We start from the raw sequence: 25,595 nt of genomic DNA, 5'->3' as shown, positions 1-25,595 counted from the left end.
TCATGTAGCTAAATCACAGGTTTTGTCAAAAAGTAAAAAAAGCCCGTATTGGATTCTATTTTGTTCTGCTAATTATCAAGAAAAGTGTCACACTGTCTCCAATTATGAAATATTCTTTTTAATACATAATGAGAAGAGGAAGAAAGTGGTTTTTCTTTCATCTCTTGCATTAACCTTGTGATCTTGATGCTAGCTTTTTTCCAGAGCAAAAATGGCAGAGTTTGTAATAACTGTACTGCCATAACAAAATTCAAGACTTGAAGATAGCATTTTCGTGGCAAAAAATAGATTTTAATTTTCTCTGGAAGCCTTACTTTAAAAGACACTGTCACTTGTTCTGTTCAGTGATAAGATCCAACTTTCAGCGGAGGAATAAGGTTGAAAGTGCAGGTTCTCTGTCCTGTCAGGGTCCTGTGTGTGTGTTTAGGAGACTGCCTTTCCTTACGTACCATGAGCTGGAACAGCATTCTTTCTTCAAACTCAGGAAATTTGAATGCAAATTGAGAAGATGCTCTTAAGTATCAGATCCCCTAATACTGTGGGGGTATTCTTTTCTAAGAATTCTTTCCCTGACTAGAATCTTGATTCAAAGCACCGATTTTATTAACTTTTCAATGTTTTGAGTGATGTCTGCTCCCTTATGTTAAGCCTTGTTGTTATCTAGGCTGTGCTTGGCACAAGACAAACTGTTAGAGGTCTGAGTATGATAGTAGGACAGAGTAGAAAACTGTAAGTTGTTCTGATTTTTTTTTTTTTTTTAGACCAGTTCAAGATGATTTTATGCTCCATGTATTGTGTGAAATACCTAAACTGGGTTTTGTTTTCAGTTCGGATGACATGGATGGTCCTGTGGAAGACATCGGCAGTCGCTCTTGCGTAACACGCTTTGTGAAGACACTCTTGTCAATCATGGAGCATGGTGTTAAGCCTCACAGTAAACACCTCACGGAATATTTTGCCTTTCTTTACGAATTTGCCAAAATGGGAGAAGAGGAAGTAAGTATAGCCTTGTAGTTTGGGGAATTAGGTACGTATATGTGTGTGTGTATTTTCCAGTAATTCGATATCTACCTATTTCAGAGCCAGTTCTTGCTTTCACTGCAAGCCATATCGACAATGGTCCATTTCTACATGGGAACTAAAGGACCTGAAAATGTAAGTTCAAATAACTTGTATAGTGAGAACTAGTCTTTTATATTTTACGCATGTGATCATTAGTGCTGTGTCTCTTGAACCATCTTTCAGCTGTTACATTAAAATTGCTTCACTCCTACAATTTTTTTTCAATGGTTTAGTGAATATAATACTTGAAAAAGATGCTGAATTGGCTTTGCTATAAATCAGAGTTTTCTATTTAGTATAAAAATAGATACTAAGTAGAAGCAATTAAAGTTGCCCTCATCATCCTGTTAATGGTAACAATTGGTTGCTTAAACTTGTAAATTTACTTGCATTTTTATTAACTAGACCACCCTATCCAGCTGTGTAGTGACTTCAACCAGCCTAGTTTTTGCATTTGTACGTCCAGTTTAGCTTACGCAAAATGAATGCTTCAAGATGACAATCAGGTGATTAGATATTTACCCGGTTTGAGTCATTCAAGTTTATTAAGTTGTTTTGAATAAAAGAGAGGACAGAAGATATGCAAAACCGTCTACAGGCTCTTTGAAATTAAGGCTCCAAATGTCCACATTGAAATTACTGTTTTTTCCTTCAGCCACAGGTTGAAGTGCTTTCTGAGGAAGAAGGGGAGGAAGAGGAGGAAGAGGAAGATATACTCTCTCTGGCAGAAGAAAAATACAGACCTGCTGCACTTGAAAAGATGATTGCCCTGATTGCTCTCCTAGTTGAACAGTCTCGCTCAGAAAGGCAAGAGCTTCTGAAAATCCAGAGTCAATTCTAATCTAAGCTAGTTCAGACAGGAATTAGAGATTTTTTTAATAGCATGAATGAGCTTGTATAAGGGCCCGTTAAATTTTTAACTATTTAAAAGATAAATGTTTTTTCATTGTTGACCAGACAAAAGACTCAGGCTGAATCCTTGAACATGTTCAGTGGCCCACATTTGGATTTCCTTTTTTATTTGGTCTAAGTACAAAATATTTATTGGTTTTGTTTGGTTTATGTGTCCATACCTTTTATTTTTTCTTGTGTATTGTGATACCGAAGAAAATAAGCTAACACTCAGTCCTTTGTTTCTCCTCAACCTCACTTAATAATCTCTGAAGTAAAATGATAAAGGTTTTTTGTATTTTAGGCATTTGACTTTGTCACAAAATGACATGGCAGCATTGACAGGAGGAAAGGTAATTCATTTAAATGTGACTGTATAAACCTCAGAAAAAATGCATGTATATATGTGTACATATGTAATTGTAGACAGCACACAAATATCTAACTTTTATTTGTTGCAGGGTTTTCCTTTTTTGTTTCAACATATCCGTGATGGTATCAACATCAGGCAAACTTGCAACCTCATTTTCAGTTTGTGTCGGTACAATAATCGACTCGCAGAACATGTAAGTATCAGAAGCTATAGCTATTTGTTGCAAATCTTATCTAATAAGTGTAATGGAGTGATTTTTATTATTTTAACTGAATAAGCACAAGTCTAAGTGAGTTTTGTTTCTTTTGTTTTTAAGATTGTGTCCATGCTTTTCACATCTATAGCAAAGTTGACTCCTGAGGTATGTAAACATACTACCTGTATATTAAATAATTTGTATTAATATTTTCTGTTTTAAATTACTTCAGTAATCCTTTGCTAATCAAAAATATTGCATGGAAGATGATCCATGGAAGTTTTTGTGACATTAAATGAAGTCTTAACTACACTGTATATTAAGTTTTCTAAAGCAGAAATCTGGTATGCAGTAACATATTTCTAGATTCTCCATCTATATGAATTTTTTTAAAAAATTGGTAACAATAAAACATGTATGCTAGACTAAGTGGAGATATGTAATTATTGTCTGGTTGTTCAAGTTTTGGGGCACTATTTTGCAGTTCTGTGCATGCAAACACATTTCTCGGTCAGAATCAATTCTTGCCCTGGTAATGACAAAAATACTGAGAGTTCCAAATGGATTCCACGTGAAAAATATATACAGAGTGGAAAAGTGTATGCTCACACAAGGATGTTTTTGTATAGTGCTGTCAGAAAAGAAAAAATAATCAGAAAAAATTTAGGGCATGTCTAGCAGAGGAGGCATGATCGTGGTTGGAAAAGAAGCACATACTAAATCATTCTCATGACAGCTTTGCTTTGTGTGATAGAATGGGCACTATCAGATGACAGTCTACTTTCCCTCCTGTCATGCTAACATTTGCGACATTTTGATGCTTTTTTGGCTTTGCACATATACACGTGCACCAGAGACATTTTTGTGAGGTACAAAAAATATAATAGTAGTAACCGCTTTACTGAAGCATTGTTAAAAACTGTGTGAGTCTTAGCAAACTTAAAAAAAAAAAAATCATATTAGATCCAACATGTTAGAGTAGAAATGTTGGCGATTTCAGAGGAAAACAGTATGCCAGTCATCACAGAATCAGAGAATAATAATGATCAGTCTAAACCCTCAAAATGGGATGCTTTTGGATAATCTTTTTAGGAGCCATGTTACATGTTATGCAAATACATTAAAATAATAGTTTATCTGAGACAGTGATATGTTTTATATATGTAAAACAGCATAATTGGATGAATTTTTCCAGACTGTACAGCTTGATGATTTTTTCCCTGCTTTGTTCGGAATGATGTCTGAATGTGTACTGTTATTTCCTTGTAACTGTATACTTCTACTAGACTGATCCAATCTAGTATGATCATGTTGCCTTGCACTAGCTATAAAAAGTGGCTTGATTTTACTGTATCCACATGTGGATACAATAGAATTAAGGTACGTGTGTATATATATATATATGTGTGTGCCTTGTTTAGAGATTAAATAATAAGGGATTAAATTAATACAAATGTTCATGTCAGAAGTTCATAGAAATATATTTTTATGCAAATACTTGTTGGTGGTTTTTTTTTTTTAAGTCTCTCAAAAACTCAGTGGATTAAAGGAAATAGATCGAAGTGGATATTTTTATTTTTTTGCATTACAGGCAGCCAATCCTTTTTTCAAATTGTTGACCATGCTGATGGAATTTGCTGGTGGACCTCCAGGAATGCCACCCTTTGCTTCTTACATTCTGCAGAGGATATGGGAGGTACAACATGTAAAAGAAAACAGAAGCTATAAATTGTCTTTCTCTTGTTCGTTCTTTTATGTCTATGAAAGGGTTTTACATTTGATTGTCATCCTTGCTGCATCAATTCATTATTTTTTAAAATGACTCTTTCTCTTCCAAGTAAACCACAACAGCTAATAGACATTTAAAACTTCTGCTCTAACTTTTAATGTTATTTTAACAGCATTCTGGTTAACCAGTATTTCAGTGTAACTTTAAATTTGAGTTCAATGAAAAATTGATTCATAATAAGGGTTTAGAATGATTCTTCTAGTCAAATTCCACTTACTTTTCTCAGTTATCCTTTTGCAAGGACTATAAAATGTTTCAGGGCCCATCGTGTGTTAGGGCTTTTTTGTCCATAATGTGCTTGTTCTTTGAATATTTGTTTGATTTTTTTTTTCTCCTCTGTAAAATATTCATTAAATTTTTATCCCATAAAATAGCACTAAATTGAATCTAGTGGATAATTGCTGTGGTGCAGGAGCATTCTTCGTTGCATTTCTAAAGCAAGAAAGAGACTTTTTAACCAAGTTGGCACAGGGATAAATTCCTTGACCTGAGCAATAGATTAGGAATTTCAAGTTTTCACTTTAGCAAACTGTTCTTTGAGTTCCCATTACAATTTACTGTCTTTGTAACTAAGAACAGTGTGTCCAGACTGAAGACTGTACAGGACAAGCTGTTGAACGTTCATTCCCTTTAATACTACTTCAAAAGTGGGGCTGGGGTTTGTAGAAGATTATTACTGTGCAGAATTGAGAGCTGTGGTAAAACCAGACCTGTCCTACCCACTGAAACACTGTGGGATAGAATATGGATTGCTGTTCAAAAGTGTTTTACTCCTGGCTAGGAGCACTTAGAGGCTAGGAACCACTAGGTAGTCTGGGAAGGTGTTTGCTGGGTGTCTGATAGGGACGTGAATTAGCTGTAACTGCTGTACCTCAGGCAAAGGGAGTTCAATCAGCAGATCTCAAGGTCAAGAATAACATCTTAGCTGCTTTCTGTATACGGGGAAGTGGTAGGTTATGAATTTTTCTCAGCAATAAGGAAACCTTTCCAAGAGAGGTTTTGTAGTTAAACTTCCTATGACAATCTGCAAGTTGTGGCACGTAGTAAGTGTCTGTGCTTCATGTCTTGGTCAGCCACACAGTTTAGGTATGTGACCGCTTAAGCAATCCTTTTTTTAAAATTTTTTTTTTTAATTTCCCTCCTTATTCTTACTACACAAACTGAACCTACAGATGAAGCAAGTCAGTGACAGGTTTCTGTTGTAAAGCCAAGGTTTTAGCAGTACAGGTCATCAGCTCAGTCTCTGCTGTTGCCAGTGACATTATCCTTCCCTTGACTGGAGATACACGTTGCATAGGCAGGGATGAGAGGCCCAGTAGTTAATGCATAGACAGATTTAGGGTGTAGAACCTACTTTTGCAGCCCCTCCAGTTTCTAGAAGTTGTAAAAAGTGATTTAAGCTATGAAGACAGTGAACAACGATAGTCCCTTTCTTGGAGATACCCTCCAGCTATTACCAAGGAAACCTGACAGATCCATTTCTCATTTCTTAAAAAAAAAAAAAAAAAAAAGAGGAGATTGTTCTTAATGTGTTTATTTTTAAATTGAGATGAAAATTTTATGAGCAGAGTTTCGGTTGTGTCAGCTGTTCACATTCTTCAGGTGTTTTAGAGTAGTTGGGAACGGCTTGAGCAATCCAGTTACTGCTTGTGGTTTCTTAGAGTTCCTGGGCCTCAAGGTAAAAAGAACACAGTTTTTAAAAACTAGCAAATGAACAAACTATATTTATTGGCATAATAATATGCCAACAAATTTTCAAGTACCCAGAGTCAGAAGGGCGCAAGGAGCTACATTTTCTCCTTATTATCTGTAAGGCTTTGCTGACTGTACAACTGCACTCCACAGGCTTTTCATTACTTTTGAAAAGCACTGGATGGCTTTATTCCTTGAAATTGAATATTTCTAGAAACCATAATAGCCACCCTCAGCAAGAAGCTATATAAACATATTTGCATACCATTTATGTTCTTTTGATATAATGTATATAAAAAAACTGGCTTGGTGTTACAGATTTGTATTAGCTATTTAAAAAAATGATTTATTTGTTTATAAAGACAAGGTTGTTCCATTTTCTAAGTGCTTCGCATTTCAACTTAAATATCTAAACATATGCAGAAAGGATATGTAGAGTAAATTCCTGGACTTAGATTGAGCTTTCAAAACCTCTGAACAGGTTTCAGAAGCACAAAGCAGTGAAATTTAAATAAGGGTTTTCTTTGTCTGTCAGAGCACCTCAGTCTTGTAGGTGCTTTGATTATTGTATTTAATTATTATATAAATTTTTTTTTTAAGTTTTAGTCATTATTTGTAATACAATCAGTACGTAATATCAAGGTTAATGTATTCCTTTTGATTTTTTTTCCACTTCTCTTTCAGGTCATTGAATACAACCCATCTCAGTGCCTGGATTGGCTGGCCGTGCAAACACCTCGAAATAAACTAGCTCACAGCTGGGTGCTTCAAAATATGGAAAACTGGGTTGAACGTTTTCTTCTGGCACACAACTACCCTAGAGTGAGAACTTGTAAGTTAATTTAAATGGAAGAAAACTGTTCTTCTGTTGTAGCAGGTATTCCTGTCGTAAATGAAATGCATGCTCTTGTGCTTGGCCTTTCTTCCTTTTCCAGTTGTTTTAGAATTACTGTATTTTCAAATATTAGTACAACTGTGGTGCATCATCAAAACAAGCTGCCTGGGTTTGATGAAAACTGTGCTTTGATTTCATAATTTGAATGAGACTTATTTAGTAGGTTCTTTATCTTCTGTGGTTAATCTACAAGATCCAGGAGAAGCCAAAGAAGAAAAAGAGGTTCTCTATAGTGTCCATCACACAGTTGTACTGTAGGTAGTACATGTTCTTCTTTCACCCCTTACAGCCTAATCTTTAGTTGAGTCATTTGAACCAGTGGGTCAAGGAGAAGTCTGTGCTACTTCCCCACTCCAGGGCATCCTGGCTCTCTCATTTGTTCTGCCAGGAATCACTCTGTCAGGTTGCCAGATCACATTTTCAGCCTTTCTTGTGTCTAAATTATTTTATGAAGGAGATTTCCCAGTAACAGGCCACACTGAACTTGAATAGATTTTCTGTGGGTGAGGGAGATGTGGAAGCTGGAGGTACAGCTTTGCAGCAAACTCCTGTTGTAAACATCTCTGAAGAGGTAATGACATCTTCATCAAGCAGTAGACAGTTTAGGCATTAAAAAAAAATCTGGTTTATTTATTTCTGTGATGAGATGATTGTGTTAGAGCAGCTAGAACCAAGCAGCAGACAGGACTATAGGGTGACAAGGCCGGAAAGCAAACCTCAGCACCACTTTTGCCATGCTTTGTGCTAGTCTTATCCGCTCTGATTTTTTTTTTCATCTCTAGTGTGTATATATGTATTCTGTAAAATGCTTTGAGATCTATAAATGGAACATACAGTGTAATTTAATTTCTGTTTAAATGGCTGTTAAGCACGTATGTCTTTTCCAAAGATGTAACAAATCTGTTTTTATTTGAAGCTGCAGCCTATCTCTTGGTGTCGCTTATTCCAAGCAATTCCTTCCGTCAGATGTTCCGATCGACCCGCTCTTTGCACATCCCTACACGTGATCTCCCTCTCAGTCCAGATACCACGGTCGTTCTTCATCAAGTCTACAATGTGCTTCTTGGCCTTCTTTCAAGAGCAAAGCTGTATGTTGATGCTGCTGTTCACGGCACTACAAAACTTGTGCCCTACTTCAGTTTCATGACATACTGTTTGATCTCAAAAACAGAGAAACTCATGTTTTCTACTTACTTCATGGACTTATGGAACCTTTTCCAGCCTAAACTTTCTGAGCCGGCGATAGCCACCAACCACAACAAACAGGCTTTGCTGTCTTTTTGGTATAACGTGTGTGTCGACTGTCCGGAGAACGTACGCCTTATTGTACAGAATCCCGTGGTGACGAAGAACATTGCCTTCAATTACATCCTCGCAGACCATGACGACCAGGATGTGGTGCTCTTCAACCGCGGGATGCTGCCTGCCTACTACGGCATCCTGCGCCTCTGCTGCGAGCAGTCCCCCGCTTTCACCAGGCAGTTGGCTTCTCACCAGAATATCCAGTGGGCCTTTAAGAATCTCACGCCGCATGCCAGTCAGTACCCAGGAGTAAGTAGATTCATACCAAAAATCACTATTTCATTGTTAGTAGTTCCCCTCTTACTGAATGTTTATTTTCGTGAAAGATGGAAAGACTTATTGAACATACCCAGTGGTGAAAGTATTATATTTTGGTTTCCGGCTGTAATTAATAATGTGTTTAGATCCAATTACTGTCCTTTGTGGGGGGATTGTTCTGGATTTTCTTCTTCACAGAATAGCAGTTGGAGGCAGATGGTATTTTTTCTGGAAGCAGACACTGGCGTTTCCACTGTTCTTCAATATTCTGTATGCCAGTCTAGTCATAAGAAACAAGGAGTCGCCTTTAATGGTGCTCTCAAGAGCGCGTTGCATTCTAACACACTGAGTGGGAGGAATTCCCAGTGAGTTTCTTTTTTGCTTTCAGTTTCTGGAACAGGGCCAAGGTTCAGCCTGTTGCATTTGAACAGAGAATGGCCAGGTGATCACATGGGAAACACTTGTGTACCTTCTGCAAAAACAGTGGTACACGGGAGTTGCCCTGTCTCCACAACATTATGACACTTGCCATACAGAGTAGCTACTAGTTAAAATAGTCCATGTGTAAACGGTGAAAAAACAGGCTTACAAAGCATTTAAGAGGCAAAATACACATTTGTGTATGATTACTCAGTGAGTACTGCTTTGAGGTCCTTTATAGGTGTACAAGAACAGAAAGAATATAAATATTTTCTCCACTATGTAGAGGAGGATGGAATCTTGTATGTTGAACTTCTGTCTAGTTCAGCTCACAGAGTAAATTTATACTCTTGCCAGTCCTGGGAGTATTCCTGCTGCTTTCACTGTTTGCATCTCCCCTCGGAAATCTCAGTTCGCCTTGCAAGAGACTTGAGTTACTCCGCTGTGTTTAGTGTTTCCCATGTGTGTGGGACTCCCAGCAAGTTTCAACATAAGAAGCTTTCTGAATTCTGTTGCTTAGAATATAATATTGTCATCAGCAAATGCACATACCCATGCACCATGTAGATAACCCCCTACATTCCTTAAGGAAAGCTGAGAAGTTTGGATACGTGGATCTGGATTGCAGATTCTTTTTTATCTATATGTATATATGTGGCTATGAGCTATGCTATTAGGAAGCATCAAAATATTCATTTAAGGTTTTAGAAGGGCTATCTCAAATACTCTGTCCTTATCCACGCAGTAAACAGTGACAGCTTAAAAGCAAACTACGTTCAAGACAGATAGGAAATATCCACAATTTCTGTGTCAAAATTTTAGTTTTTAAGAACTGTTTAGTTTCAATTATTTAAGGTTAAAATGTTGTCTGCTCATTTTATAACTTTGTTGTAATGCTTAAAAACGTATTCCCATCTAAATTTACTTACGTTTGTTCTGTGTGTTACTTAGTAGAAGTAATAAACAGTAATACAAATAGAATATGAGTCGTAACATACTGAGAGAGGTTACTCTAACGTACTATTTTTGTGTGTTTTAGGCAGTAGAAGAGCTGTTTAACCTCATGCAACTGTTTGTAGCTCAGAGACCAGACATGAGAGAGGAAGAAATAGAAGACATAAAGCAATTTAAGAAAACAACCATAAGCTGTTACCTGCGCTGCTTGGACGGACGGTCTTGTTGGACTACTTTAATAAGGTATGTTAGCAGCAAAGTTAGTGTAATAGTTTAATGCTGTTTGAATAGGAACTGTATTTTTCAAATATGAAGGATGATAAAAATTAAGTGTTGTTATTTTGATATTCTGCTTGATGAAAAAGTTTTGGGGATACTTTTATGCAGAAGTAAGCAGACAGAAAGTTACAGTTGTAACTTTTTTGCCCAAAATCCATTGTTTGTGAATACAATTTATTTCAGAATGTTATCGACTGAAAATTCAGAAACTGAGCAAATATTTTACAATAAACTGGTGTAAACCAAGATATATATTTTTAGGATTCAGAAAGAAACACTGTGGTAAAAATGCATAGGTAGAGCCCTTGGGAAAAACTAAATCCAAATAAATCAATGTTCTAATTCAGCATTTAAACTTAAATTCTTTTCTCAGCCTACCATGGTTAGTCTGGATGGGCAAAGCAGTAATTTCAGCTGCTGCTGTTGACATGTGTTATTTCAGGCCAGAAATGGGTTTTAGACATTGTGCTGGTGGGACGGAGTTTTACGGTATTGTATCTTCAACAGTTTTTCATTTCTGCTCTTAGTAGTCCATCTGAAACTGTTGCTTGGGTATTTTCAGTGTAACTATAAATTGCCTGTATATGTAGGTCAGGTGTTGGGGTTTTAAATGCAACTCTTTGATGCATTGAAAGGTTCTTGTGAAAAGGCAGCAAGACCTGTATTACCTGGGGGGATTACACACAGTCACCTGTTGCAGAGCACAACCAGGTTTTCCCAAACGCTCTGGAAGAATTGTGTTGAGAGGAACTGTTCGTTAGTGTAATCCTTTATTTTCTGTTCTACTGTAAACATAAAATACTTCGACAGGAATATTTTTTTTACATTTTAAAGTCCAAACAGGCTTAACTGAACCTATTTAAATGTATCATTTGAAAAGCATAAACTTCTGTCTTTTGAAATACGTTCTTTTCCTAATTTTTTTAGCGTTTTTGCAGACATTATTTGGGAATATTTCTGTAAATGTTGTTTATAAATTACTTTTTGATAACATAAAGTTGACATAAAGGAAGTTTGACATCAGAGGCCTTTTCAGATGAAAAAGGGGGGTGGGGGGGAAATGAAGAGAAGAATTATGTTCTTTTGGGGTTACTTTGTTCTGTGATTATTTTCCAAAATATAACATTGGTACGAATTATGAAAAGATGATATGTAATTTTCAGTGTTCTCAATGTTTGGATTTTTTTCATAGTGCCTTCAGAATATTATTAGAATCTGATGAAGACAGACTTCTTGTTGTGTTTAATAGAGGATTGATTCTGATGACTGAGGTAATTACTTTGTCATTTAATTATAATAAACATCTCACTTTCTCATGAAGTCATCCCTTCCTTCCTGACACTGTGTTTGCTTTAAATTGTTTTAATATGGTATCCTATGAAATATGTTGATTAAGCACCGGTGTACATGTAAAACCTTAAAATCTTAAGGATCATAGGAATGACAAAAAAAGATTTACCAGATATTTTGTATGTCTAAACACTGATGTAGGAGGTTAAGTGAGTAAATTTGAGGCAATACAAATCTTAATAGAGGAGAGAGATCCCAGGTTAGTTGATAACAGTGGTTTGCTAGGATAACTATAGAAGGCTGTAGCTTAAATCAGTAGAGTGATGTGTCTTCTATATCAAGGGTAGGTAAAATTGCTCTGAGGTTCATAATAGCGAGTAGATCAGGTCTACTGAAAAAGTAGTTGCAAGTAGTAAGAGATGTCATGAGTGGGAAGAAATCAGTCTTGGCTTCCTTCACATAGCTGCTTCCCCTGTTGTCTTTAATAAGATTTCTTTAGTAGTGAAAAGAAGATGAGGCAAATGTTTCCCTGCTTCTCCAGACAGAGGGAAAGCCACCAACAGGTGATGTTGAGAGGGAGCGAGTTTATGCTTTTTTTGGGGGGGTTCTCTTTATTACAGATCAACTGTGAGTGAATGGCTGAGCAGAGTCACACAATTATTACTGCGTAAGAAGGGTTAAGGCAACAGGTTAAAGTACAGAAATAACGCTCAGGTGCAATTGTGATTAATATTTCTGAATGCTTCTTTGAGGCACCTCTGAGGCAATTCTCCTGATCTTTCCTACCTATTGTGCTTTTGTTAGCAAGAGGGAGTTGTCTAAGAACACACAAACTAGATTTCTTTTTGATGAAACTAAACCTAAAATGCATTTCTGGAGCGTATGTAGTGTATTCCAGTTGTAAATGGGTACTTGGTCCATGAGACCAGAACAGAGAGAGTTCAGAATAGGAAAAAAAGAAGAAATAGCAAAACCCTGAAATGGGTACAGTTTCAATGTCAAGCCTCTGCCCACCAGTGGTTTCACTCTGCAGATCCACTCATACTGTCCTGCAGTAACATAGGAAAAGCCTAAAAGACATTGCTGGAAAACCTCTGAAAAGTTAGTGGCTACTTTAAGATGAGTGAGATATCAAAAGACTGGAAAAGGGCACATCCAGTGGGGTTTTGGTTTTGTTTTTCTTTAGTCCTTCTTAAGATGGGTCTTGGATTCTATTCAGCACTTCCACTACTGAGTTGAGGGATGAGAACATGTATTAAATATACTGGCAGTGCAAAATGGGGAAGGATGCTAGATCCTTTTGAGAACAAGAATAAAAATCAAGATTGTCTGGATATGTTGGAGAAAGTGTAAAAATAAGATGCAGTTCATTCTTGACATATGTATAATGGTGTATTCAGGGAGAGATAAATAAACTGATAAAAATCCACGGTGCAAGACAAGTGGATAGGAGGTAGTTGTAGCTGCACAGTAAATGGGATTTGGAAGTCGTCAGGAGGACTTTGAGCAAACATCAAGGATATAAAGATGATATTTATAAGCCTGCCTTAAGGCCCATGGATGGGACTCAATGATGCTTTGAGGTTGATTCCAATCCTGCTTTTATATGGTGTATATAAAAAACCTGTTAACTTTTTTTTATGTCACTAGTTTGTATTTTCTGGGAAAAAGTGTGATTTAAAAAAGCTGGAATTATAAAATCAGTTGGAAAATTAAAGACACTGCAGTGCTGTTTGAAAATTGAGTATTCAGGAGCTTGTTCTAAATGTGAAGCTATTGATTAATTAATTAACTGCAGGTAATTACTCCTTAATACGTGTTCCTCTTTGTCTTGAAAATGCTGATATTCAGTAAACTTGGGCTAAAAAGTTAGGAACTGAGCTGTAGCTATTAATACATGAAACTCATAAGTAGACTGATATATACATACGTATAAAAAAAGAACAGCTTAGTTAACTCTGCTCCATATTAACAATAGATAAGTTTATAAATATGTGCAATATAAGGTGCGACTTTTCTATGTAAAAAGTTGCTGGAAATTAGATGAAACTGCTGCTGCTTTACAGCTTGAAATTACCAGGCCTTGTATTTTCACTTATTCTCTGGAAGTGTTTTGCGTGGCGAAGAATCAAGGGCTTGTCATGTTCAGAAAAGTTTCCCAGTTGGCAGGGTTGGTCATGTATCTTTTATCTAGAGAATAATATGAAAACTGCGTATCACGATTTTGCATTATGGGGAATGAAATTACTGTTTCTTTATCTTTAAAATATCCCAGCAGATGAAATATCTTTTCTTACATCTTGTGCTAGGATTTTTGCAGTTTGGAAATGAGTTGCTTTTCCTTCCCAATTTTTCTATAAATCACAGATGCCCAGAAGGTGTATTAGTTATAAAAGAAGTAATTCATCTGATGTACAATCGTATAGCATATATCCTTAAAGAGCAGTTTGAAAAATGACTAGCATCTATATTAACCTTACGGTTTTTCCCCAAATTCACATACCCACATCTGTCTTCATGCATCTCTAATACCCCGAGATGTGTGTTGGCACAGAAAGATTGGGGTTTCAGGTATATAAAAATACCGTGTCTCTCAAATAATGCTTTGCTTTTTGGCTTTTAGATAATTGTGTGAAGCCTCTGTAATTATTTTGAGCCATTAATAGAAAGCTTTTACCTTGAAAAGAAATTGAGGTAGTTTTTAACCTCCTCTCTCTATCAGCTGTATTGGATGTGCTCACAAAAATGCTCGTTTCTTGAGCTGAGATGGGTGGTAGCTACTTGCAGAGGGGTTAACGTTACAATAAATTTTACAAATTCCGTTTCCCTCTGCCATTCACGTGACAAAAATTGAGTATGACTCCAGTTTTTGGGTGAGGTGAGAAGAACAAAAGTCAGCCTTTCGACCAAAGGTGGGTTTCAGATTAACCTCTCCTTCCGTACAAGACTACTTGGTGTTCTGGTACAAAACTAGATGTCGGGGTCAGCAATTATAGAGGATAGCTGGTCGTTCATTTCTTCTCTCCCTTTCCTTCTCTATTTCTGTCCCTTTCCCCCCTGTCCCGTCCCCCCCGTCGTCCCCCCCCGCGCTTTTTTTTCTTTAGGAATCTATTTGTAAATATACTGATTTTCTCTACAGATATGTTTTCTTTTTAAAGGTTGTTACCTTTGAGTGATTTCATGATTACATCTACCATGGTATATTTTGATCCATCTTGTTTGAGCTTAAAATAAATGCAAAAGCAGTATCTGTAGGATAGAAACAGAAAGGATAATGAGGATGTTAATTTGGCAACTTAAAGTTTTGGCCTTTTTTCTTTACAGTCCTTTAACACATTGCACATGATGTACCACGAGGCCACAGCTTGCCATGTGACTGGAGACCTGGTAGAACTTCTGTCTATTTTCCTTTCGGTTCTTAAATCGACACGTCCCTACCTTCAAAGAAAAGGTTTGGTTATAACTCGTCGAAGGATTATGCCTGTTGACTGTTAATTAATTTTCAGGACCCAAACCCTAGTATTTTACCTTGCTTATTAACTGTGTTAAAAAATTTCCCATACACTAGGAGAGATGATTATTAACAGTTAGTAAATTGTTACTTACTAAATTATTTATTGACATAATATGAAACTAGATTAATTAGATTTAATAGCAGTAGACTGAGGAGATTTGACAGATTTTTAGATTGATGAAAATCAGGCTGGGGGAGAATGAGATACTTCAGCAGTAGAATTCTGTTCTTTATGTAATGAGCTTTTGAGAAATGAACTGAAGAGATTTCCGTGGTTTTTGCATTTGCAGATGTGAAGCAAGCTCTCATCCAGTGGCAGGAGCGAATTGAATTTGCCCATAAGCTCTTAACTCTGCTAAATTCCTATAGTCCTCCGGAACTTAGAAACGCTTGTATTGGTAAGTTGTCACAGTGCAACTGCAGTCAGGAAGGACCTGTTCTAGGCAGTCACCTGCTTGGAAATTGAAATTCAGTTTTGCAAGCGTACGTGTTTAGTAGATGCTCTGTATATTGGAATTGTTTATGTTAATACTGTCAATACATTGATAGTGCCGTTGGTCCTATTCTAAATCATTCTGGTTTTGTCAGGTTAAAATTAATGTCTCCACTTCCCTAGGCATGCAGACTGTGTGCACAGAAAGTCAGCCTGCATTTTGAGAGAGCAATTTGCTACCTGATAAGGGAAGGGGCATGAATAAGGAGTAACTCCAGAGTACAGGCGTCAGTTGGTTTAGAATCAAATCCCAAATGTTACATTACAATTGAAATACTAATGCTCCCCTCAGAGGGGTGCATGGTTACCAAGTTAGGCTGAATAACAGCTTTTAGTGTTCATTGTTACGATCCAATTCTGGAGGGTGTAATAATAAAGGTAAAGCTGAAATAGCTTGTAGAATGGAATGGATTTGCTTTTTTAAACTGTAGATGTAGACATTATATATAAGTGTCTCTTTTGCATTAGAAAACTTACTTCAAAAAAGTCTAGGGTTTTCTTCTAGTTTAGGCTTTAAAATATTATTTCATAGATATAATCTGCATCTTTATGCATGCTGATGGAAGGCCTGAACCTGTGCCCAAATGACCTTTTTTGCTGTGACTTGTGTGCATCTTCCCCTTATTTTGAGTGCCTTTCTCATTGTCCTCCTGACTGCTGCTGGTTGACATTTTCCAGGCATCAAACCCGTTATGTTTAAGAAGAAGGAAAAAGGGTAATTTTACTGAGCTTCCACTTTCTACAAGCTGGCACCCCTCTCGCTGGTGGTTGATCTACCACTGAGCAGGTTTTCTCCCAGTGGCAGAGGTGAAGGGAATCTTGGCTGGTTCAGGGGTGTTCTCTTTACGTGCTATTCACAGTAGAGCCTCCCTCCACGGTGCACACTGAGTTCAGGAAAAGCAGCATGAAAGAGAGGTTGCAAATGCATGAGCCTTAAATAAATTTGTTTTCTGTTAAGAAATAACAATATGTAATAGCAAAAACTAATTTTTGTTTGTAGATGTCCTCAAGGAGCTTGTACTTTTAAGTCCTCATGATTTCCTACATACTCTGGTTCCATTTCTACAGCACAATCATTGTACATACCACCACAGTAATATCCCAAGTAGGTATTTCAGTGATTGTATTTTGAAGTTCTCTTACGCTATTATTACTCTATCATGTTCCTTGCTGACAGCAAATATTGACCTTTTTAATATATCCCTATTTTATCCTAACTTATACTACAGTGTCTCTTGGACCTTATTTTCCATGTCGTGAAAATTTGAAATTAATAGGGGGAAAAAGCAATATTCGTCCTCCACGTCCGGAACTTAATATGTGCCTCTTGCCTACAATGGTGGAAGCCAGCAAGGTACGTGAACATACGGTCTTCTATAAATAGCTGTTTCTCTATTGTTTTCCCATTTTTTCTGAGAGTATGATAAGACGCCAGTAGTATAATGCGTTTACGTTTTCTTTGTAAACAAAGAGTAATTCTTCTTCAAGATGTGTTGTCCTCATATACTCCATTCTAGACGTGCACTCCCAAAGCACCATTTCCCTGCCTGTGGTGATACACAGCTTCATATTCCAGACTCGATAAGGGTTCGAGCCTTGTATTCAGGAAAAAAAAACATAGCGCACTTTTTTATAATCTTCCAATCTGTTTGTGGCATTTATAAAGAAAATTCAGGAACCTCCCAGGGATTGTCCAGATGGGTTTCTAACTCTGTTGAGATTTATTACCAGGCGGCTAAGTGGATCCTCTGGGTTCCATTCAAGTCCATTCAGCTGGGACTGAGCCATAATCTTCTCTTGGTTTGGGTCAAGTACCAGAACCTGAAATACCGTACAGGGCTCTTCAGTCTTTCACTTTCCATTTTTCCCTTCTGTGGGCTTCCTGTTGAGACGCCAGTGTTGGTGGGGCTACTTTGTAGTCCCTTGCCCCGTCCCGTGGTCACAGTTGCAGCAGCGGTGGGATTCAGCTCACGTCACTTTGCCTATCTAAAAGGTCAGCACCCAGCTCACTCTGTGATTGATGACGATACAGGGTTGCCCTGGGAATGAGGTGAATAGTTGCCCTCCTTCTCGTCCTGGGCACCCCAGTCCGGGTGAGGTGGCTCTTCCTCGGGAGGAGTCTCTGTCTGTCTCTCCACTGCCTGCAGGGAATAGTGAAATGACTAGATTTTTAGATAGCTGAAGTCAGGTAAGGTGAATCCCACCCTAAAAGGAATATGTATGGACAATCATTTGAAGAAGGAAAACTGGTTACTTGCTGTACAGTAACTGTGGTTCTTCAAGATGCTTTGTCCACACAGATTCTGTGGTCCTGCTCCTGTGCTAACCCTGAGCCTTGTCACAGGGGCTTCTGATCGGTGAAGGAATTGAGTGGTGGTTGAAGCCGCCATACCCCTTATGCCCTCAGGTACAGTGGTCGCAAGGACACACTGGGTGCAGGCACAGCCCCAGTGGACACTGCTATTCAGAAAGAATCCAATCTCCTGCACATGGGGCCTATGTGCACGTAGATGGGAATCTGTGTGGGCAACACATTTCGAAGAAGCACGGTTACTGTAGGGTAAGTAACCCTTCTTTTTTAAAGCTTTCCAAATGATGCTGTGTAGAGTCGTGCACCATCAAATTTTACTGTATTAACCAAAGTTTCGGAAAAAATGGTGAGAAGTGATCTGTAGTGGGTTTTGTCCCCTCATGTATCCAGAAGTGATGGATGGGACGCTAAATAATGTGAACATTTGTCCTTAAAAAGTCAGTGATTTATAGGACACGGCATTTTTTACACTTTATAACGAGTTTATATATGTTAGAAACCAGAAGATTTTTAAGCCTCTAAAACTACATCCACAGTTATGTTTCTGTGTGGTTTTGCATACTCATCTTTCATTCCTTTGTTTTGTATGAGATTGCATTTGTTGGCTTGAGTCTGAGATTTCCTTTTGGCTCGCTGGTCTGCAGAAGCTGGTGCTATTTTAAGCCTGTACATCCAAAGTACGTTCAAATATTGGCATGCAAAACCCTTAGCGTATATTTGTCACTTGGTTTGAGACATTCCTGAAAATACTGCTTTTGAAAGCTCGTGAAGCTCAGTCTTGAGAAAATCCTGACTTCTACAGATCGTAACTGACAAATTATGATTTAAAACGCAGTAGCGTATATATATTTAGGTGTCTGTACATGATTTAAACTTACTGCGTTGTTTTCTTGTTGTCTTCAAGATGTGGTGTTCGCACAGCTTTGCATCTTCTCAGTCTGTCAATTCAGAATCACACAATAAAATTTGTTACTGGTGGGGGAATCGCGTTTGCCAGCCCTCCTCTGATCTCGCTCCTCTGCTTGCCAAGGGCTGGGTGAGGAGACGCAGCTGGCCTGGGGTAGACCTGGAAATTCCCATCATGTTTCTCCGTAATGTACGATGAAACATTTTAGGGCAAGAAGTGCAGTAACGTTAAGCTTAGACGCTTGGGAAATCTGGTTGCTGTCCAGTTGCTTCTGTAGTTTAAATGAAGCTCTCTTAAATCTTCAGGGCAAAGATGATGTTTACGATCGTATGCTGCTAGACTACTTCTTTTCTTATCATCAGTTCATCCATCTGCTATGTCGAGTTGCAATCAACTGTGAAAAGTTTACTGAAACTTTAGTTAAAATGAGTAAGTATGAAGGTTAAACAGCCTAAGGATTTTTTTTCTGTGGAAACTGTGAGTGCTTCTCCACTAAGGAGATTTTTAGAAAAAGCAGAGCCACATCAGGATTTTTAGAAAAAGCAGAGCTCGCAAAACTTGCTGCATTAATTGTGCTGGACATTTTTTTTATCCCCAAAACTGTATGACGTGTATAATGTAGTGGAGTCTTACCTACGTGACTGTCACGCTTTGGGCCTGTTCAGAGAGGAGCTCAGGCAACCAGTGAGAATTTGGTCTCTTTGCAAATTTAGACTTTGATACAGGACTCACTGAAGGTTTTGGGTTTGTTTGGTTTTGGTTTATTTTGTTTAAACGGCTTTGGATCAGATCCTGAGTCCTCAGGCATTTCTGCCAATGGCACGACCTGGCACTCTGCCTGACAGTGTATGTAACCATGTAGGAAGCCACAGACAGCACCTGTTCTGTTGTTTACCAATCCAGCTTTAATTGACTCCACAGTTTTGGAAACCGTCACAACATTTAATTAAGTTTATAACCATTCAGTCATATAGTTTGTACCCAATACTTATTGCAGCTCTGCCAAGTAGATACCACCAGTATTTGGGTTTCTTGCTGTCACTAAACCTCTTTTTTGGGTGTGGGCACAAGGCATCCATGGCTTTCTTTGTCTGACAGGAGAGCATCCTGCCTTGAGTTCCCCCACTGAGGCCAGGTGCTACTCCAGAGGCACTTTGTGGGGTTTTTAAATTTTGTCTTCCACCACAGACTTTAGGACAGGCTGAGTTACCCGGTGCGGCGGTAGGTGCAGACACACAAAGTTCGCCGTCACACAGGTGACTACTGCATGCACATGCAGACAGGCAGCTGTCTCGCTTCAGTTGTCTAAAAATGAGCCACATAGCCAGATTTCCCTCTGTAGCCAGTGGAGACACGTACATTCCTTCCAAGAGAAATATCTTCAGCAGAAGGAACCACGTACGAAAATACCCCCTTGTTTTCTCTGCTGTTAGAAGCCGGCTAGCTAGCTGTGATTAAATACCCTTTCTAGACAAATAAAAACACTCAAAATTACTCTCACCCAAAGAGCAATAATAGTAGAATGTTCTTTTGAACCCCTGAATCGCCCACTGGCTTGTTGTTTGTCCCACTCTTCTGATTTTAAGTCCAACATTATTCACATTTACTGGAGGTTGTGTTAGCTCTCAAGCTGTTTGCTGATATTCGGGTTACCCCTGAACTCGTTCACGGTCTAGGCACAACGGTGCTTGGGTTAACGATCAAGAATACCCTTTAAAAAATTGTGTGCTGTTTTTAAAAAAAAGACAGTTACAACCTTTTAAGTGCTGTAGCTGACCAGTTGAAAATGTAAGACAGTAATAAAATAACCTGAATACAAACCCAGAATTAAAGCCAGTTCTTTGGGGTTTGTACATATTTTGTACAACACTGAAGGGATACATGTATTTATTGAAGGGATTGTAAAAACTTCACAGATTATAGGTCTGATTATAAACAACAGAATGCGGTCTTATGATATGGCACCTTGGTACTACTACTGTCAGGAAGTGAGTATCTCCAACAAAATTCTGACACAATCATGACTTATTTTCTCATATAATTTCAGGCGTCCTAGTTGCATATGAAGGTCTGCCGCTTCATCTTGCACTGTTCCCCAAACTTTGGACTGAGCTTTGTCAGACTCAGGTAAGAGTCAGTGAGTTTGAGAACTAATGGAATGGAAATACAGGCAAAACACAGTGAATGTGAATCAGGGACTAAGTCATCAATTGTGGCTGGTTGGTATTGTTCACTCAACATTTTGTATTGTATACAGTATTTTGGATAGAAAATATCTCTGCTTATGTCACCTGTCATCTGATAAAACCTGATAAATCAAGTATAAAAATCTGGCATGTTGTCTTTGCTCCTGGTACGCCCTGCCTGATAGTTCTGAAATATTTGTGTCGGTAAGAATGGTCCAGGATATGAATTAAGACCATCAGTGGGCCTGGTTAGAGGTGTCCAGCCGAGACAAGCACAGCTGTGGTGCCGTGCTCCAGAGGTGACTTTGCACCCTCCTCTCTCTCTGTCTCTGTCTCCAGTCCGCTATGTCAAAGAACTGTGTAAAGCTCCTCTGTGAAGATCCAGTTTTTGCAGAATATATAAAATGTATTCTAATGGATGAAAGGACCTTTCTTAACAACAACATTGTATACACCTTTCTGACCCATTTTCTTCTAAAGGTACGTGGTCTTTTAGCAATCGTTTGTTTCAAAAAATGCAGTCATACAGACTATTTCAAGTTGGGATGCTGCTTTCACAGAGTTCCATTTTTTTGTGGTTTAAAACCAAAAATAAATGTTCTTTTCACAGGTCCAAGGGCAGGTGTTTTCTGAAACGAACTGTGCCAACTTAATCAATACTCTAATTACAAATCTAATAAATCAATATCAAAGCCTAGAATCTGACTTCAGCAACCAGAGAGTTGAAATTTCCAAAGCAAGCTCAACTTTAAACGGGGTGAGTGTTTTCTAAGCATTTGAGTATCAGCGTCGTTTAAGAGACAGCTTATTTTTGGCAGTAACACGAGTGCCGTGTGCCAGGGCACCATTAGAGAGGCGTGGGCATTGTTGGCTCTACTTTGGGCAAGCTGGGCTCTGGTGAGAGCGTGGGAGGCAGCTTAACTTAACCCCTACCAACAAGGGAGTCACAAATTTACAGAGCAACAGTCCAAGCAACATGATGCTGTAAAACAAGCCGAGTGCAGTAGAGTTAATGGTAGAAATGTTCTAACCTGGCAAAAAGGTTTCGCCCCGCAGCGAGCAGCAGAGGATTGTCGTCGGCTTATGACAGATCTGCATTAAGGTTAGCAAAGCAGTAGGGAGCCGGAGATTTCAGTAGCGTAAGTGGATTTAGAATTTGATCTTTTGGATGTTGAGAACATGCTGAAGCCTCTGCTTATCATACGGATTTCTTTGGGTGTAGGATTAATCAAATACGAGTTTGAAATGAGGGTAGTGAAGCTTGTTTGCTCCTCTATTTTAGGATCTCCGAGCACTCGCCTTGCTGCTTTCGGTGCACACTCCCAAACAGCTCAATTCAGCCCTGATTCCAACTTTACAAGAACTTTTAAACAAATGTAGAGCTTGTCAACAACAGAGGAACTCGTTACAAGAGCAAGAAGCCAAAGACAGAAAAACTAAAGGTTTGCCTTCTCTAATGGTGTCACTCTAGCTATAAGGTTTTACAGACTTCCACAAAATGAACGTCACGTGTTGTTTCCTTGCCACTGCAGGGCAGGCCATGTCTTGGCTCCGATCCCCAGTCCTACACAAGAAATACTGGTTTATTACGGAGCTAAAATTCTAGGCAATTACATGAATTTTCTGTAAGGACAGAAGTATTTATTAAAGTGCTGTGTTTAATATGGCAAAGGATACAAACGTGCAAGGCCTGTTACTGGGATGCATGGCGTGAAAACAGTGTGTTTCCCCTAAGTGAGCTCTCCTTTTTATTCCAGATGATGAAGGAGCCACTCCTGTGAAGAGAAGACGGGTCAGCAGTGATGAGGAGCACACTGTAGACAGCTGCATCAGTGATATAAAAACTGAACCCCGTGAGGCATTGACCCCAACAAGCACTTCAGATAACGAGACGCGAGACTCTTCAATCATTGATCCGGGCACTGAGCAAGACCCTCCTTCCCCCGAGAACAGTTCTGTCAAGGAATACAGAATGGAGGTTCCATCTTCATTTTCAGAAGACATAATGTTAGCGACACGGTCACAGCACACAGAAGAGCAGTCAGGAAATGGTAAATTTGAAGAATGCAAAGAATTTAAAGACCTGCAGACTTCCAAGGATTCCATTGGAGCTGAGGAGGACTCGGAGTTTCCTTCCACATCGATTTCGGCAGTTTTATCTGACCTCGCAGATTTGAGAAGCTGCGATGGTCAAGCCTTACCATCCCAGGACCCTGAAACTAGTTTATCAATCAGTTGTGGCCATTCCAGAGGACTTTTTAGTCATATGCAGCAGCATGACATTTTAGACATCCTGTGTAGGACCATTGAGTCAACGATTCACGTGGTCACAAGGATATCTGGAAAAGGAAACCAAGCTGCTTCTTGACATTAGATGGAGCATGTCTGCTTTTAAGTCTTTCTTTTTTTTTTCTTCCCCCCAAATGCTGTTTGTATAAGTTTTGCTTATTTCTGTTTTGTGCTTCAGTTTGTCCAGTGCTCTCTGCTTGAATGGCAAGATAGATTTATATGCTTAATTCTTGGTCAGGCAGAACTCCAGATTTTTTCTTTCCTTTTTTTTTTTTTTTTTTTTCTTTTGCATCTACCGTACACTTTCTTAAAGGGCAATCAAATAATGGGTATGTTTTATGTAATTAAGAGTTCACTGTAGTGGCTTTCATTTAATATGGCTGTCTGGGAAAACAGGGCCTCCTTGCCCTGTATGATGTAATTTAAACTTATGGCATTTTTACTGTGTATAATATGGTGTCCTCTGTGCCAGTTTTGTACCTTATAATAGAGGCAGATTGCCTCAGATCGCTGTGGTTCTTATTATCAAAATTAAGTTTACTTGTATACTAAACAACCACAAGAAATTTGATTCTGTAAAGAATCCTCTTTAGCTGTGGCCTGGCAGTATATATATGGTGCTTTATTTAACAGAATACCTGTGGAGGAAATAAAGCACACTTGATGTAAAATTAATTGTTTTATTTTTATTGACATGATCAATTGCTATTCTGTGCACTTCATTAAACTGATTGTGATGACTTTTCATTTGTTTATAACATGTTGCTTCAGTCTTTGGATTTCTCATCAAAGTCAACTTCAAAAACGAAACAGCTGCAGAGAGAAATGATGATCAAATGTATATAGTTGATGTAAATCTCGGTCCTTTTCCGGTTTACTTTGCATGAACGTTCAGTCACGCAGTTGAGAGGGGTCGGTGGTTGTTTACCCGTTTTCCCCCGCGATGTCAGGACATGAAGTAGCGGCAAAAGCCAGTGGAACTTTCCATTTCATTTCCCCGACTTTATCCCGTGTTGGTCACACTGTTCTCCTGCACCACTCGCAGACTTTTTGCCTCCTCCCCTGTACCCGCGCTGCCCCTGGGCCCGCATTCCCTCGCTTTCTTCACAACTTCTGCATCCTGGAACTGCTGGAATGACTCTGTCACCTTTCCCTGTCACATCTCCTCCTGTTATTTCTGAGCAATGTCCGTTTCCTGTGTGATCTTTCAGACTGTCAATGATACTGGTTTTATTATATGATTAAACTCCATTTTCAGCTTCATCTTCCAGTTGCTTAGCTCATTTGTTTTTCTATTGTCTTCATAACCCATCGATCTTGGCCTTTTTTTCTTCCAAATGCCTTCATTCTGTCTACCATTTAATGTAGTTTAGCATCATTTGCTTCTCCACAATGTTATTATGTGATGCTTTTGTGACTCCTCTCTTTGAATTTACTCTCACTTTTTTTTAGCCTTCTGTAATTAATAATTTCTGTCTTTAAAGTTTATACTTTGTCCCCCTTTATTAGCACTTCTATTCCTGCACTGACAGACACTTTATTGATGCGGGTGAGTGCTTAAGTTGGTCTCATTATTCAGACATGAAATAATGATGTTTTCACTCTCTTCAGAATAATTTTATTTTCCTTTCTGCCTTTCTAAAAGGATCAACCTCACCGTAGATTGTAACTTCGGCTTCTGGTCAAAACTTCTACATCATGAAGATCAGAATTCATCTATCAAGGCTTCTACCAAGCTACAAAGTTGTGGTTGGTTCAGATATTTCTAGGAAGATGCTCCTGTCGCCCTGAAAACCTTCAAGAGCTGAAGCAGCCGTCATAACCCTTTGGTGAGCAGTCTCAGTTAATTAATTACTCATATTAAAAATGTGCATCTGGTTTTTGGTATGTTACCTGTGTTGGCTTTAGCTTCTCTTACAGGATGAGCTCACACCCTGAGTCTGTTACTGAAGGTGGGGTTTTGTCTTTTGCGCTGTTTTTTCCTATTTTGAACCTCCTTTTTGAAGTATACCAAGTATAAGCGGTATTTAATGATTATTTCATGATTCGGGGAAGTAATACACCCCTCTCCCTTTGCTGTGTTCCCAGATGGATGTTCTCCCTTCGATAGGCAACTCTGGAAGTTTTAGGACGTGTTCCCCCACAGACCCCTATGTGTGATTTGCAAATAGCGGTAATCATGTAGTTTGTTGTTAATTCTTTTCTCACCAATAGGTAATTGGCCATTTAGCATCCCAGTAGAAGTCCATTTGTAACAATTTTCCACTGACCAGGACAAGTGGAAGCTGCAGTTCCTTGTTAGGTTTCTGCAAGGCGTTTTGTTGGGTTTGGTGGCTCCCCAGGCCAAGCACCTTCACACGCTCAGACCCGCATCGTACACGAGCCACGTTCAGCCAACGCTTCCCTTTGCGACCTCTTCAAAACCACATTGGTTAGCCATAATTTAATGAGTATCCTGGTTTTCTAAACTGACACTAGGTTTTCTATTATTTTG

The 25,595-nt window shown here is 38.6% G+C and overlaps 1 protein-coding gene across 7 annotated transcripts in view; it reads left to right on the top strand.

Moving 5' to 3' along the window:
- USP34 (ubiquitin specific peptidase 34) overlaps positions 1 to 24,364 on the top strand; it is a 138,781-nt gene extending 114,417 nt beyond the window's left edge. For 4 of the 7 annotated variants that reach the window (XM_074910564.1, XM_074910481.1, XM_074910387.1 and 1 more), the window contains 22 exons: positions 828 to 996; positions 1,081 to 1,155; positions 1,718 to 1,869; positions 2,258 to 2,306; positions 2,415 to 2,519; positions 2,643 to 2,687; positions 4,114 to 4,218; positions 6,688 to 6,835; positions 7,815 to 8,449; positions 9,918 to 10,075; positions 11,304 to 11,382; positions 14,726 to 14,852; positions 15,206 to 15,313; positions 16,409 to 16,513; positions 16,638 to 16,762; positions 17,816 to 17,968; positions 18,932 to 19,055; positions 20,674 to 20,753; positions 21,152 to 21,292; positions 21,423 to 21,569; positions 22,095 to 22,254; positions 22,570 to 24,364. In XM_074910564.1, the coding sequence (XP_074766665.1) occupies positions 828 to 996; positions 1,081 to 1,155; positions 1,718 to 1,869; positions 2,258 to 2,306; positions 2,415 to 2,519; positions 2,643 to 2,687; positions 4,114 to 4,218; positions 6,688 to 6,835; positions 7,815 to 8,449; positions 9,918 to 10,075; positions 11,304 to 11,382; positions 14,726 to 14,852; positions 15,206 to 15,313; positions 16,409 to 16,513; positions 16,638 to 16,762; positions 17,816 to 17,968; positions 18,932 to 19,055; positions 20,674 to 20,753; positions 21,152 to 21,292; positions 21,423 to 21,569; positions 22,095 to 22,254; positions 22,570 to 23,180 (3,601 nt within the window). In that variant the 3' untranslated portion in view covers positions 23,181 to 24,364. The remainder of the gene's footprint in view (positions 1 to 827; positions 997 to 1,080; positions 1,156 to 1,717; positions 1,870 to 2,257; positions 2,307 to 2,414; positions 2,520 to 2,642; positions 2,688 to 4,113; positions 4,219 to 6,687; positions 6,836 to 7,814; positions 8,450 to 9,917; positions 10,076 to 11,303; positions 11,383 to 14,725; positions 14,853 to 15,205; positions 15,314 to 16,408; positions 16,514 to 16,637; positions 16,763 to 17,815; positions 17,969 to 18,931; positions 19,056 to 20,673; positions 20,754 to 21,151; positions 21,293 to 21,422; positions 21,570 to 22,094; positions 22,255 to 22,569) is intronic. The other 3 variants (XM_074910832.1, XM_074910741.1, XM_074910653.1) reach the window with 2 other exon arrangements.
- Positions 24,365 to 25,595: the final 1,231 nt, after the last annotated feature.

This window comes from Athene noctua, chromosome 1 (assembly GCF_965140245.1).
Source record: "Athene noctua chromosome 1, bAthNoc1.hap1.1, whole genome shotgun sequence".
Classification (NCBI taxonomy): Eukaryota; Metazoa; Chordata; class Aves; order Strigiformes; family Strigidae; genus Athene; species Athene noctua.
Note: the sequence above shows the minus strand (reverse complement) of the source record. Positions and strands in the feature narration are given on the sequence as shown.